The following is a 13,543-nucleotide window of genomic DNA, read 5'->3' as shown; positions in this document are numbered from 1 at the left end:
GTTCACATGGACGTGATGGGGAACAGGGATTAGAGAGAAGCAAGCAGAATATGTCTTCAGTTAGGTTTGTCTTGGGCCTTAAGGTACCAAATACCAACAGTGTTTTATTTACACTATGACAGAATAAGCTTTTTTCTTTCTTTTGATTTTTCTGCAGGATTCAATTTGGGCCAGAAAGTGACTCAAGTCCAGTCAACTGCAAGCACACAGGAGGGGGAAGAGGTCACCCTGGACTGTTCATATGAGACAAGTCAAAACTTATACCATCTTTTTTGGTACAAGCAGCTTCTTAGTGGGGAGATGATTTTTCTTATTCGCCAAATTTCTTCTTCTACTCATACTGAGAGGAGCAGCCGCTACTCTGTTGTCTTCCAGAAATCAACCAAGTCCATCAGACTTGTCATTTCAGCCTCACAGCTAGAAGATTCAGTGAAGTATTTCTGTGCACTCTGGGAACAGACTCACAGTGTTTGAAGTGATAGCACAAGCTGAACAAAAACTGGAGCTCCTTAAGCATAGTCTCTCTTGGGGAGCCCAGATGAGAAGCACACCTGCACATCCCAGACAAGAAGTTCCCAACCATGGCTCCTTCATCTGTGGTCTGCATCAGAAGTGTGTTTCTGAGTAAAACCTCATATTATGAAATTTAGAAACAATCATAGTGAGTGTCTTTGTCTTGAAAATATTTAGCTAAAAATAGACCACAGAGAGCATGTGTAGTATTCTCTGTACTTGGGAATCTTACACCACAATAATCGAAAATAATAGATTTTCTTTAAGTTGGTGACAGCACATAGCTCAGACTAGGCATCTGGAAGAGCAAAGAACATAATTTCTTTGTGAATCTGAGAGAGCAGAGCCATGATGAGTGAAGTTGTCAGAGACACATTAGGAGGAGTTCACCTCATGAAACTGCTGCTTCTGGGGAGTCCCTACATCACTGTCTTTGCATTTGGTAGTAAGCCTGAGATACGGAAGGACCACTAGACCTGAATAGGGAAGTACAGCAGCATGAGGGCAGCATCTGATTACACTCATACTTTTGAAAACACTGGCTCATACATCAATCCCTTTCATTTTGAGGGACTTCAAAAGATCCATCCATTGCCAACATGCTACACACAGATTTAACCCAACATAAAGAAAAGCTCTAGAAGTGAGGAGTAGAGAGTGGATGGTAAATTGAGTTGGAATCTTATTGAAATCATATGTGCCTGGGCCTGAATCAACTGAGGTCCATAAAAAATATAAATGTATAGAAAAATATCCCACCTGTTTCTCAACTCCTCTGCAGTTGCTTTTTCCATGTCCAACCTCCAAACAGAACAACATGGGGAAGGAAATTCTGGGAAATGTATTTCCAGATATATTTTCAAAGATTTGTTTATTTATTTTATATTGTTTGTATAACTGTTTTTCCTGCATGTATGTGTGTGTACTGTGTGCAGGTTTGGTGCTCATGGAGGCCAGAGGAGGGCCTCTGCAAGAGACACAAGTGCTCTTAACTACTGAGTCAATGTTCTAGTTCCTGTTTCCAGATAGTTTACTTTGAGACTACAAAACTACTATAGAATTTCTGGGTAAGCTGTGGGATTCAATGTTGGATTTTTGAGATAAGAGGAAATAGAGGCAAGGTAAAACCACAATAGGTCATTTAAGAGAAAGAGATAAAGCAAAGGGAAAGTATCTGAGATCTTACTTTCTCCACAAAGAACCAGTTAAGCAACTGAGCTGTAAGAAGCTTTTCCTGCCAGTTACCACCACCTGCAGCCAACATCGAAGTGTCTGCCTGGATGGTCTCCCTGAGAGCCTCAGAGAGAAAATTCAGCTGTCCTAATGCATTTTCTATGGTCTCTGCTTCAGTTCCTGGCTCTGGATTCCTGCCCTGAGTTCTAACTTGGTTCCCTCAATGATAGACAGTGAGGTAGAAGTATGATCTGAAATATTCTTTTTCTAATCCAGACTGGTTTTGATCTGTGTTTTATCATAGAAAATCCAAACCAAAATGGAACAGGGCCTCATATCATAGAAAAGTGGTCTTTAATCACAGAAATTCTCTTACAGAAGGACCAACTGGTAACTTGTTTGGATTCATGACACTAGCAGCCTTTCCCTTATGTAGAGATATAAAATCAACCCAAGTAGAAGGAGAAAGAAGCTCATCCTGAAGATGATGAATCAATGACTGTGTCCTCGATGCCTTTTATTTTGATGATGCTGGGTATTTTAATGTTTTAAATTTATTATTATTGCGCACTTTTACTTATTTGCTTTGATTGTAATCCCTAATTATCCTCTCTGACTATCCTCCCTCTCTCCTCAAACTTCCTTCCAAAAAGTCTCATTTTTAACTTATATTTATATCTTTTTCTTGTGGCCCACTGTACCTTAGTAGGGTTTCTTCCATGAGCATGGATGTGGGCAGTGGAGTTACTTGAATAAAGACAAGTGCTTATCGGTATATGCCACTGAGGAATATGACTTCCCCTCCCCAAGCAAGCACCAACAGACAATAGAATGTAGCTCTTCAGATTGTGTTGAACCTCTTGACAATGACAATGTTTAAAGATCCAATCTTGTGCTGGTAGACACTGCTTTTGTGAGTTCATAAGTGCAATACTCATGTCATTTCCAAAAGATTGTATTTATTCATATTTATGTTTATAACTTGTTAGGCTGCTGTCTAACCTAATAATTTAATCTTGTTTCAAAACTTTTATGACTCAAGTCTTTCAACAATTTCTCTATTGTCCAAAACTGTGACTCACATGCTTCCTCTCTCATTTTAATTTTAGTCCTTCTTTCCTCCTTTTCCTTTCCTTATTCATTTTATGATATAATGTTACCTCAAAAGAAGCACATTGTCACCCAAACACTGTCTTTGAACTCTATTGGGGATTTGGAAAAGTGCCCTAGTGTTTTCTACTGTAAGTCAGCACTGAGACTTCTGCTGAGTCATTATGTCTGGTAGTTCAGGCACATTCCCTGCTAAATAGCAATAGGTAACATAAGTCCAAGTAAAGACAAATCACCAGAGAAGTCACATGAGACAAACAGGATAAAACAGAGGAGAAAGTTAGAAGGAACATCCATCAGATGCACAAAGGACAATGAATAAACACAAAATATATGAGAAAACCATCCACTATGACATCCACCTAAACTCACAACTCCTCAGTAGTGGACGCCAAAGAGAATGGGACAGCTAAAATACAAGGTAAAGACTAAGTTTTCTCCTTTGAAAGAATATAAATGACCATCTATGGGAGTCAATTAAGCATAAGAACAATGTAAGAGACTCAAACTCAGTGACTAAATAAGAAAGTTATCAAAGTAAGCAAAATAATCAGGCTGGCTCTCAGAAAGTATCTTTTTTACTTGTTTGGGCCATCTGGCCCTCAAGCCCGTTAGGGATGAGCCATCCCACAACGTAAAATTCAAATTCTCTACTCTGAGCCTTTGCCTTGCCTGCCCATAGCACTGTCCCATAAAATCCCAGCATGGCGATGTTCTGCACTTCCTGTAAGTCTTGACTCAAATGCAACTGCCTGTGAAGACTTTCCTTTTTCCTCCTTGAAAATCAGGCTCTAGCCTACTCCAAATGTGGAAAAGGGAAGTATTTATTTTCAAAAATTTTATTTATAACTTAAATCATTTTATCAGTCTTAAAAAGTAGTACTGAATATAATTAACCTCTAGAAGAGTTAGAGTCATACTTGTGGATAGGAAAGCATAAGCAGCTCCCTGAGATGGAAGTTTCTAGTTCCTGTATGACAATTGAATGGGAGTGGTTGGAAGTTAAGGGTTTTGCTATCTGAGCAGGACCAACAGAAGAAAGAGGAGGACCCAGAGAGCTACAAAAGACTCAGCTCAGAATCAGTTTAGTGAACTCCCAGCCTTAGAGTATCCCCCATCCCTAAAGGATAAAGATTTACTTCCTCCTCCTCTGAGGCTCATCTTCTGTCTTTTCCTGACATCCAGTCCTTTATCTGTTCCTGGGAACATACTCTGTAAAACCCTAGATGACCACCAGCATTACTGCTATGTCTGCTTCCCTTGTCCCCTCCTGCTGGCTCCTTGGCTCTCCCTTTGATGCCCCTTCTGGTTTCATGCCATGTTTATTCTGTTACTGTATAATTTTGTTTCGTTTCCTTTTTCAGCCCTCTGCTAGGCTCTATTTTCTTCTATCTCATTTCCTTTTCTATTTCTATGACCAGTGGTATTCCTCCACAAATCTATGTATGTATAATCATTAATATCTAGAGCCTGTATATGAGAAAAACATGCAATATTTGTCTTTTTTAAACTCAAAAGGAAGTCGTTTTTACTGAACCTCTGCCACCAGAGAGCTGAAGAATTTTGATATTCGAGCTGAGCTCCCGGCTGCCCTCTGGTGCTTGTGAGTTAAATTGTGAGAACACGTAGTGGTGGCAGCAGCTGTCTTTTCTGATCTGAAGTTACAACTTTGTGATAATCATGGCAGGAGGATTCAGAAAGAAGGTTGTGGTGTTTGATCCACTGCTGTCGGATGTGACTGTGATTCATATAGGAGTGCCAAATGTGATTCCTGGGTGTTCTGGGTTGGAGAGCAGAAAATTGCTTAAGATATGGGTGTCAGCCTTTGTTGCCCAAGGTATGGTGTTTTTCTTTGCTAAGTGTATTTGTGTTCATATGCTGCCCCTTTTGGTACTCCAGATATATCCTGGGAGGTCAGAACAAATCAGTGATGGAGAAGAAGCCACTGTAGGAAACATGGTACAGTGAGCTCTTGTCATGTTCCGCTCTGCCTCCACACTTCCAAGGTAATACAAGGTTTTCCGATGGGCCCTAAGACATGTGATGGAGCACAGACACCTGGGAGAAGCTGGAAAAGCTGTCCTTAGGATGCACTGCCAAGAAGATCTCAGAAAACTCCCCATGGGCTTTGTCTTGTGGGCAGACACTGCAACCTCAGTGAGTGCCTGCTGGTCTTCAGTGGAGGACACGGTAAGCAGACCCAGCAAGTGTCTGAGGTACTGGAGCCACTGTGCTGTGTGATTTCCATGTGTCTTCCTGTTTAGTGATCACTGGACATGCCAAAGTTCTTAAAGCTTCCCTCCTTAAATGGCATAGTGACTTTCTAGAAACAAAGATTTGGGTTGAAGTTCTGAACCTGCTACTTATATGTTGAGGGGATTTTGGAAGATTGCTTTATAATTTTTTAGTTGAGGGGAATTTGGAAGACTGCTTTATAATTCTCATGCTTGATTTCCTCATTCCTGATGTAATTGTTGGTAATATCTACTGCAAATTTCTTTATGATGGATAAATGTAATGATGGCTGCCAATGCTTAGTAGCCTGTGCCAAAAAAGTAAATAAAGTTATTTACAGAAAGAGAAATTGGATCAATCTGAGGTATATGTAGCCTACTGAGTCTGTTTGTTTTGTTCATATGTACATGTGTTCAGACATAACATAGCAGGATTGGTAAACCACAGTGAAAGCTTGTCTCTGGGGAAACTATTAAACTATTCTACTTCTCTCATCAGCTTTGACAATCTGTAGGTCTTCATTTAGGAGTAGAACCATGTGGACTCTCTTCATCCATGTTGCCATGCAGACTGGTGTTATCATGATATTGGCTTTGCTCAGGAAACCCCTCTTTTTGTATTCATGGGGCCATTTCCCTTAGAATGCTTATGGGAAACTGTGTTAGACACAGGTATCTTGTCCCTGGCTCTTTCAATCTTTCTACCACCTCTTCTGTGATTCTCTTGAGTCTTAGGTGTAGGGGTTGCATTGCAGATGTATCAGTTGGATTCAGTACCAGAAAGAAATCAGGAAATTCACAGGTAAATGGAGAGAGCTAGAAAAAGTCATACTAAGTGACATAACCCAGACCTAGAAAGACAAATATGGTAGTTTTTCATTTATATAGATGTTAGCTGTTGAGTCAAAGAATAAGTAGGCTACAATCTGTATAACCACACGTTAGGTATAGAGTAAGGGACTGGGGGAGGGTCAGATCTCCATGAAGGGGGAATAGAATAGATTGTTATAGATGGATGAGGAAGGAGTCTGGAACAGGATGGTCAGATGAGGAGGGAGAAGGAATGGAGGGGCAGGTGAAGAAATATAGGGTGGGATATTTAAAATTAAGGGCCATTTGAGGGACCCTATGGAAACCTAATGAGTAGAACCATAGTGGCTACACTAGTTTATACTATCACCAACAGTGAGCAACTATCCCCCTGTCTCCACACCCATGTCATCGTTTGTTGTCATTTTCTCCAGCCATTCTGACTGGAATAAAATTAACTCTTAAAATAATATTAATTTTCATTGTATATATGCATAACTATTTAATTTTAATTTTCCCTGATGGATAAGGATGTTGACCATTTAAAATTTTTCTCACTGGGCCATGGTGGTGCATACCTTTAATCCCAGCACTCAGGAAGCAGAGGCAGGTGGTGGATCTTTGTGAGTTTGAGGCCAGCCTGGACTACAGAATGAGTTCCAGGACAAGATCCAAAGATACACAGAGAAACCTTGTCTCAAAAAACCAAAAAAAAAAAAAAATTTCCTCAAATTTGTATTTCTTTTTTGAAAACTCTCTGCATATTTCAAATCTCCAATTTTTTAATCAGTTTTTTCTTGGTATTTAGTTCTTTATATACACCTATTTTCTGTCATGTATGCCTGGTAAAGATGTTTCCCATTCTCTAGGCTGACTTTTCATTCAAGTGATGGTGTTCTTTGCTGTACAGAAGCTTTTTAGTCTGATGGAGTACTGATTTTTTTATTGTTGGTCTTCATGTTCATGCTACTACAGAATGACTTTTTTAAAATTGTGCTTTGAAGCTGAAGCAAATTTCCTACTTTCTCTTCTAACAGTTCAGGACACCAGGTCTTATGCTGAGGCTCTTGATATATTTGAAGCTTAATTTTTCTCAGGGTGAAACGTATCTAGTTATGTTTATTAGGATGAATCCTACTTGATCACAGTTGATGCAATCTTTTTGAAGTGCTCTTGAGTTCAGTTTGCAAGTGCTATATTGAGAATTATTGCATCTCTGTGCATTACGGGAATCAGTCTATAACTTTCTTTTTTTGTTAGTTCTTTTTCTGGTTTTGATATCAGGGCAATATTGGATTTATAAAATGAATTTGAAAAAGTTCCTTCTCTTTTGATTTATGAAATAATCTGAGGAATATCTGTGTTAGTTATTTGAAGTTCTGGTAAAACCCTCTGCTAAATTCGTCTGACCCTCAGCTTTTCCTAGTTGAAAGACTTTAATTTTCTTCTTTCTTTTTTTAAGACAGAGTCTATTACATAGCTATGGCTTTCCTGGAACCTACTGTGTATACCAGACTGACCTCAGACTCACAGATATCCACCTGCCCCTGCTTTACAAGTTCTGCAACTATAGGCATATTCCACTGTTCCCTAATAGTTGTGGGATTTTCAATTACTGCTTCCAGTAATTGAATTTGTTGCAATACATGTGTTTCAATGTTTTTACTTCATCTTCATTTAACTTGGGGAAGTTATATGCATCTAGAAATTCACCTATTTTTTTTTTTAGATTTTCCAGTTTAGTGGACTATAAATGCTTATATTAGATTCTTCTGATTCTCTGAATTTCCTTTGTGTCTGTGATGTTTCCCTTTTCATCTCTAATTTTATTATTTTTAGTATTATGACTTTTTTGGTTAACTTAGGTAAAGGCTTGTTAGTATTTCCAAAGACCAAGCTTAGGTTTAATTAACAAATTGTAGTGCTTGCTTTGAATTAACTTCATCCCTGATTTGGTGATCTCTTCCCATCTATTACTTTAAGGGTGTTATTTGTTCATGTTTTTCTAAGGCTTTCAAGTGTTTCTTTAGCTATCGATTGAAGATTTCTCATTTTTTCCATGTAGGTGGACACTGTTATAAATTTTTCTCTTGCAGGATGTGGCTAACATGTCTTTAATTCTAGCTCCCAGTAGGCATATACAATTGCATCTTTGTGATTTTGAGGTCAACCTGGTAAGAACTCACAACTACATACATACTGAGTTCCATGATAGCCATGACTACACATAGAGAGACCCTGTCTCAAAAATTCAAAACTGAATAAATGAAATTCTTCTTATGGATGCTTCTATTGTGCCCCATGGAATTTGCTGTGTTTTCATTTTCATTCAATTTCAGGAATTTAAAATTTTCCTTTTTGATTTCTTTGTTGACTTCATCTACATTACCATTCAGTAGTAGCATATATAGTCTCCATGACCTTGTGTACTTTCTGTAATTCCCACTGCTGTGAATAGTTAGTTTTAATACATTGTGATAGATAGATTTTGTGATATTATTTCAATTGTCCTACATTTGTTGAGAATTGCTTTACGTCCTAATACATGGTCAATTTGTAAGACTTTGCATGGGCTACTGAGAAGTAAGTGTATTCTTTAGTGCTTGGGTTGAAAATTTTGTAAATGTTGTTATAACCATTTGATTTATGATATCATTTAATTCCAATACTTCTCTGTGTAGTTTTTGCCTGGATGACCTAACTATTTGTAAGAGTATAGTGTTGAAGTCACCCCTTATCATTGTATTGGGGTTAATTTTTGGTTTTAGTTTTTTAGAAATTCGGTGAGCTGTGTTTGGTGTATGTGTTTAGAACTATAATATCCTCTTTGGAGAATGTTTCTTTAGTTACTATGAATTGTTACCTCTTTATTTATTTTGAATTGCTTTGATTTGAAGTCTCTTTTCCCATATATTACAGTACTTATGCCTGCTTTACCTTAGTTTTCTTTGAATACTTTTTTTCCATGTTTCTTTACCCTGTCTTTGATGTTAAGGTATGTTTCTTGGAAGCAGCAAAAAGATGCTACAATCTTCTAGCATATATTTTTATGTGTGGTATTGACTCTTGTATTTCATTCATCTGTTTGTTCTTGTTCTACTGAAGTATATTCATTCCTTCTTTGTGTTGTGTAAGCATACTTATCATCATTCTTTTGAATTCTTTGTCTGGACATTTTTCTGTGTCATTTGTATGTACCATTAATATGGGATTAGTAATGTGGAAGAGATACATTGTCTTGGTTTTTTTATCTTGTTTCTGTGTTAGGAATTGCACATGTGAAGTACATTGTCGGCTGAGATTTTTCTTTCCTTTTCCTGTTCCTTCCTTTGAACTGCTCCTCTCTCCCCCAACCCTGCTTTTTGTTCAAGCTGCATTTCTACTTTCAGTGGAAGCGTGTATAATGTTCAGGAAAGGACTAAGAGGAGATAATAATGTTGAGATACCCAATATTGTCCATGGGCTGGTGCAGAACGTTCCATAGCAGTGCATGTTGGATTAAGCAGGAGGAGTCAGGTAGCGTACTTGCTTCAAGAGGCTGTGTGGACTTGGTCCACAGAACAAAATTCCTACGAGTTTTAGATGGGTCCAGTACAGTAGGATGGCCAGGGTCTGGAGGATAGTTTCTGAATGGCGTACACTGCCTTTGCACAGAAGAAGACGTGTTCTCTATTTGTTGTAGGAGGCCAGTTGGATGCTTCTTGTGCACTAAGTTCCTGGATGGTGTAGGCATGTCTACCTTACTTGTAGGAGGCTGTGTGGGATAGACTCCTGGAGCTAAATTCTTGTAAGCTTTGGTGGGCCTGGTTCATGAGGCCATGGACAATGCCTGAAGCCTAGTTCCCAGGGGGTAAAGGTGGTCTCAGCAGGAGAAGAGGGGTCTTCTCTGCTATCCCAATGAAAGTATTTATAATTATAAACCTTTAAAAGCTGCTTTAAAATTTTTAACATTTAAAGTTATATTCAGTGTGTGTGTGTGTGTGTGTGTGTGTGTGTGTGTGTGTGTGTACATGCTAGGAGAGAGAACATGTGTGTGTGAGGGCATATGTATGTATGTATGTATGTATGTATGTATGTATGTATGTACAAGGAAAACTTTCAGGAGTTGTTTATTTCCTTCTTCCAACAATGTTTCAGGGATTGAATTCAAGGTGTCTGGCTTCAAGGCAAGTGTTTTCACTCATTAACCCATCTTGATGCCTAGAGAACTGCTTTTGATATATCCAAAACATTCTTATATTTTTTGCTTTTGTTTTTCATTTGATTCTAAAAAAATTAAAATTCTTCCATGTTTCTTTTTCAATAAATCATGAGCCTTTTTTTTCTTTCTATTATGTAGTTGTGTAGTTTCTCTTGCTATTTACTTCTAATATTATGGTACTTCACTCTTATAAAAATAAGAAATAATTTTAATTCTTCTGTATTTTTAAGACTTAAATTATGATCAACAATGTAATCTGATTTATAGAAAGTTCCATATCTTTTGAGAAGAATGTATACTCTGGAGCTTTATTGGAATGTTGTGTAAATGTTTGTAAAGCCATTTGATTGTGTTGCCTTTCAATTCTGAAATTTTTTTCCTGATTGTTGGGTGTTGGTGTTGTAAAGTTGACCATAGCTAAGTTCCAATGATGAGTGGCTATTATAGTCACTAAGTGTTAAGCACCAGGACACATCCTTGTGTGTGTGTTGGGGGTAGTGGGGGGAGTATTTCTGTTTTCTTTGTGGGGAGGCAAGTGCCAGTTGCTCAAGAGTGCTGCAATCACTTAAGGTGATTCCCCTTTCTATGTATGAGGCTTGTTTCTGATCCCTGTCAGTTTTACAACCTATTCATTAGGCAGGTTTTCACTGGCTCCAGAATATGTCCAATTTGTAAACATTAGGGTGTCTAATGTCTAAACCAGGTGTTGTCTCCTGAACGTGTTGGGAGTTGGGGAGGCAGAAGACCACTGGAATCTGTTAGTGGAGGAACCAATTCAATGTTTTCTAATTCTACTCAGTAATAAATATCTTTTGTGATAGATGAGGCTGTTGGGGGTTGTCTCAGAAATATTTATTCTAAGATTATACCAACCTATGAAACTGTGTGCTATAGGTAGACAATATTAAATCAGTTATCAGCTCTGCATTCTATTTTCTTAAGAACAAATATTGACTAAAAGCAGAAAATAAACACATGAATAAAATGTAATAGTATAAAGGAGGATTGCAGCTGGTAGGAACTGTCCACCAGGTGGCAGAGCATCTCTGTTGCTGCACTTAAGGACTCTTTGGTTGACTTCTGAAAGAGCCTCTGCAGTCAACAGCCATCTGTGCAGACAACTGAAGAAGTTGCAGTGAGTGCTGTGGAGGACAGAGGAGGAGAGCTGATCACAGAAGCATCTTGCCTGACTGAAGGCCACAGTCCCCAGGGAGAGCTATGAAGACACTGACTGGACCTTTTGTCCTGTACTTGTGGCTGCAGCTGAACTGTGAGTGAGAGTTTTTGGGAAACAAGACGTTTGGCAATGTTCATTATCAGTCTGAGGGGTGGACTGGTTCCTCCAGATTGCCCATAGTTACCACGGGAAGAAAAGCAAAGTCTGGGGAACGGTGGCCTGACGGTCTTCCTGTTGTTTCCTTTTGCACAGGTGTGAGCAGAGGAGAACAGCTGGAGCAGCAGCCTTCTCTCCTGAGTGTCCAGGAGGGAGACAGCGCTGTTATCAACTGTACCTACACAGACATTAATTATTACTTCTACTGGTACAGGCAGGAGCCTGGGGCAGGTCTCCAGCTCCTTATAAATGTTCCTTCAAGTGTGGACAGAAAAGAAGAACAAGGACTCGTTGTCCTACTAAATAAGAAGAACAAACAACTCTCCCTGAACTTCACAGTTGCCCATCCTGAGGACTCAGCCACGTACTTCTGTGCAGCAAGTGCACAGTGCTCCCCAGGCATCCGCTGCCTGTACATAAAACTAGACCAGGGCTGGAGACAGACATATTTTCCATTGTTGAGATGAGGAATTCTCTGCATTTTATCTGTTTCTGGACATACAACAAGTGCTAGAGCATCTTGAAGGATTTCTTAATGAGAATAACTGATTATTTATCAACGTGTAGACTTGACTGTCGGGTGCCAACTAGAGTGCCCACTCCAAATACATCTCTGTGTCACTTGTAGAGAATATTCATCATGATGGAAAGGCTCTTATCTTTTAATAAATGTACTTACTGTGTGTACTAGAAGATTATAAGCACACAGTGTAGGACAACTATTAAATTGTAAAGCAAAATTTTCCATAAAGTTTCACTACAATTAGCACCATACAGAGCAGTTTTGACTTCCACATGTACCCTGGCATGACTATTTCCCAATGCCAACCATAAGCCTATTTTTTATGTTGTTATGATGTATTTTACACAGCACTCTATTATTCCTATTGTAGTCACCTTTACTTTGAGCTGAATGGTGGTGCTTGAAGTGCAATGTTGCCTTTTGCAAAGATAAATTGGTTCTTGAAGTCATTTAAGTGTCTCTAGAATAAGAGTTTTCTCAGCCTCTCCCCTGTTTCTATTGAGCTCTCATTCATTTGTGCCACCAAACCCTCTCAATTTCCCCGAAGTTTTCCACTTCCACAACATTTTAAAAGAAAATTTGTTTCTAATACAGTAATTAAGGTTTCCTTTTATTGAGGGGTTGTTACAGACATTCCATGCACAGACTAGAAGGCCAGAGTGGACTTTGGAATTAATAATCATGACAGAGTCAAGCATGTCTGTCCTTGGCAGGAATGGTCACTCAGCCATGTCTGTACCATAGAAGGGTCCTCTCTGTATAGTCTCCCAGGGTGGTCTACTGTACACCTGTGTGGTTTGGACACTTATATTTCCTGTGTGATGCTATCATTACTGTGAGAGGAGTACTAAGCACTTCAGATCCTTTGTTTAGATCATTAGTAGTGACAGTGCTGCTGCTGGAGTTCACTAAGTGGAAATGAGTCAGATCATATTTTTCATCAGGACAGACATAGTTAAGAACAAGCTCAAATGTTTATTTTCTGAAATGCCTTATGGTTAACAGTTGACGTTAGACACACTGATACTTTTGCTTGCTGTCACTATCCTTTTTATATCTATATGTAATCTCTAATTCCTTTATCAAAATGACCATTTATCTTAGTCAGGGTAGCTATTGATATGCTGAAACACCATGGACAAAGGCAACTTGGAGAGGAAACGGTTTATTTCAGCTTACAATTCCACTTAACAGTCCATCATTGAGGGAAGTCAGGACAGGAATTCAAACAGAGCAGGATCATTGAGGCAGGAGCTGATACAAAGGCCTTGGAAGGGTACTGCTTACAGGCTTGTTCTCCATGACTTGCTAATGGGTGCATCTTCTTTCTCAAATACAGAGGACACAGTCCCATATTGGTTGTTCTGGTCTTGTGGCTTTTACAAATTTCCTTTCCCCTCCATCCTCCCTGCTCCCTGAGACTTAGGTGTAGAAGTTGTGTTGTAGATGCATCACCTGGGTTTGGACAAACTATGTTTAGTTGTCTCTGAATTTTGACCTGTTGGGGATCTTTGTAGTATCCTCTACCTGCTGCAAAAAGAAGATGTGAATGCTGTGCTTATCTGTGGGCATAAGGTTAAGTATTTATAATGTAGTTAGACATTATACGGGTTGAGGAAAGCAGCAGTAGTAGGCTTTCCTTTAGG

At 38.9% G+C, this 13,543-nt stretch overlaps 1 gene segment (V, D, J or C); it reads left to right on the top strand.

Moving 5' to 3' along the window:
• The first annotated feature begins 11,259 nt into the window (after window positions 1-11,259).
• Window positions 11,260-11,841, top strand: LOC114687470. The segment is given in 2 exon segments: window positions 11,260-11,311; window positions 11,471-11,841. Coding segments are annotated over 2 exon segments (423 nt in total).
• The last annotated feature ends 1,702 nt before the right edge of the window (window positions 11,842-13,543 follow it).

This window comes from Peromyscus leucopus, chromosome 9 (assembly GCF_004664715.2).
Source record: "Peromyscus leucopus breed LL Stock chromosome 9, UCI_PerLeu_2.1, whole genome shotgun sequence".
Lineage (NCBI taxonomy): Eukaryota > Metazoa > Chordata > Mammalia > Rodentia > Cricetidae > Peromyscus > Peromyscus leucopus.
Note: the sequence above shows the minus strand (reverse complement) of the source record. Positions and strands in the feature narration are given on the sequence as shown.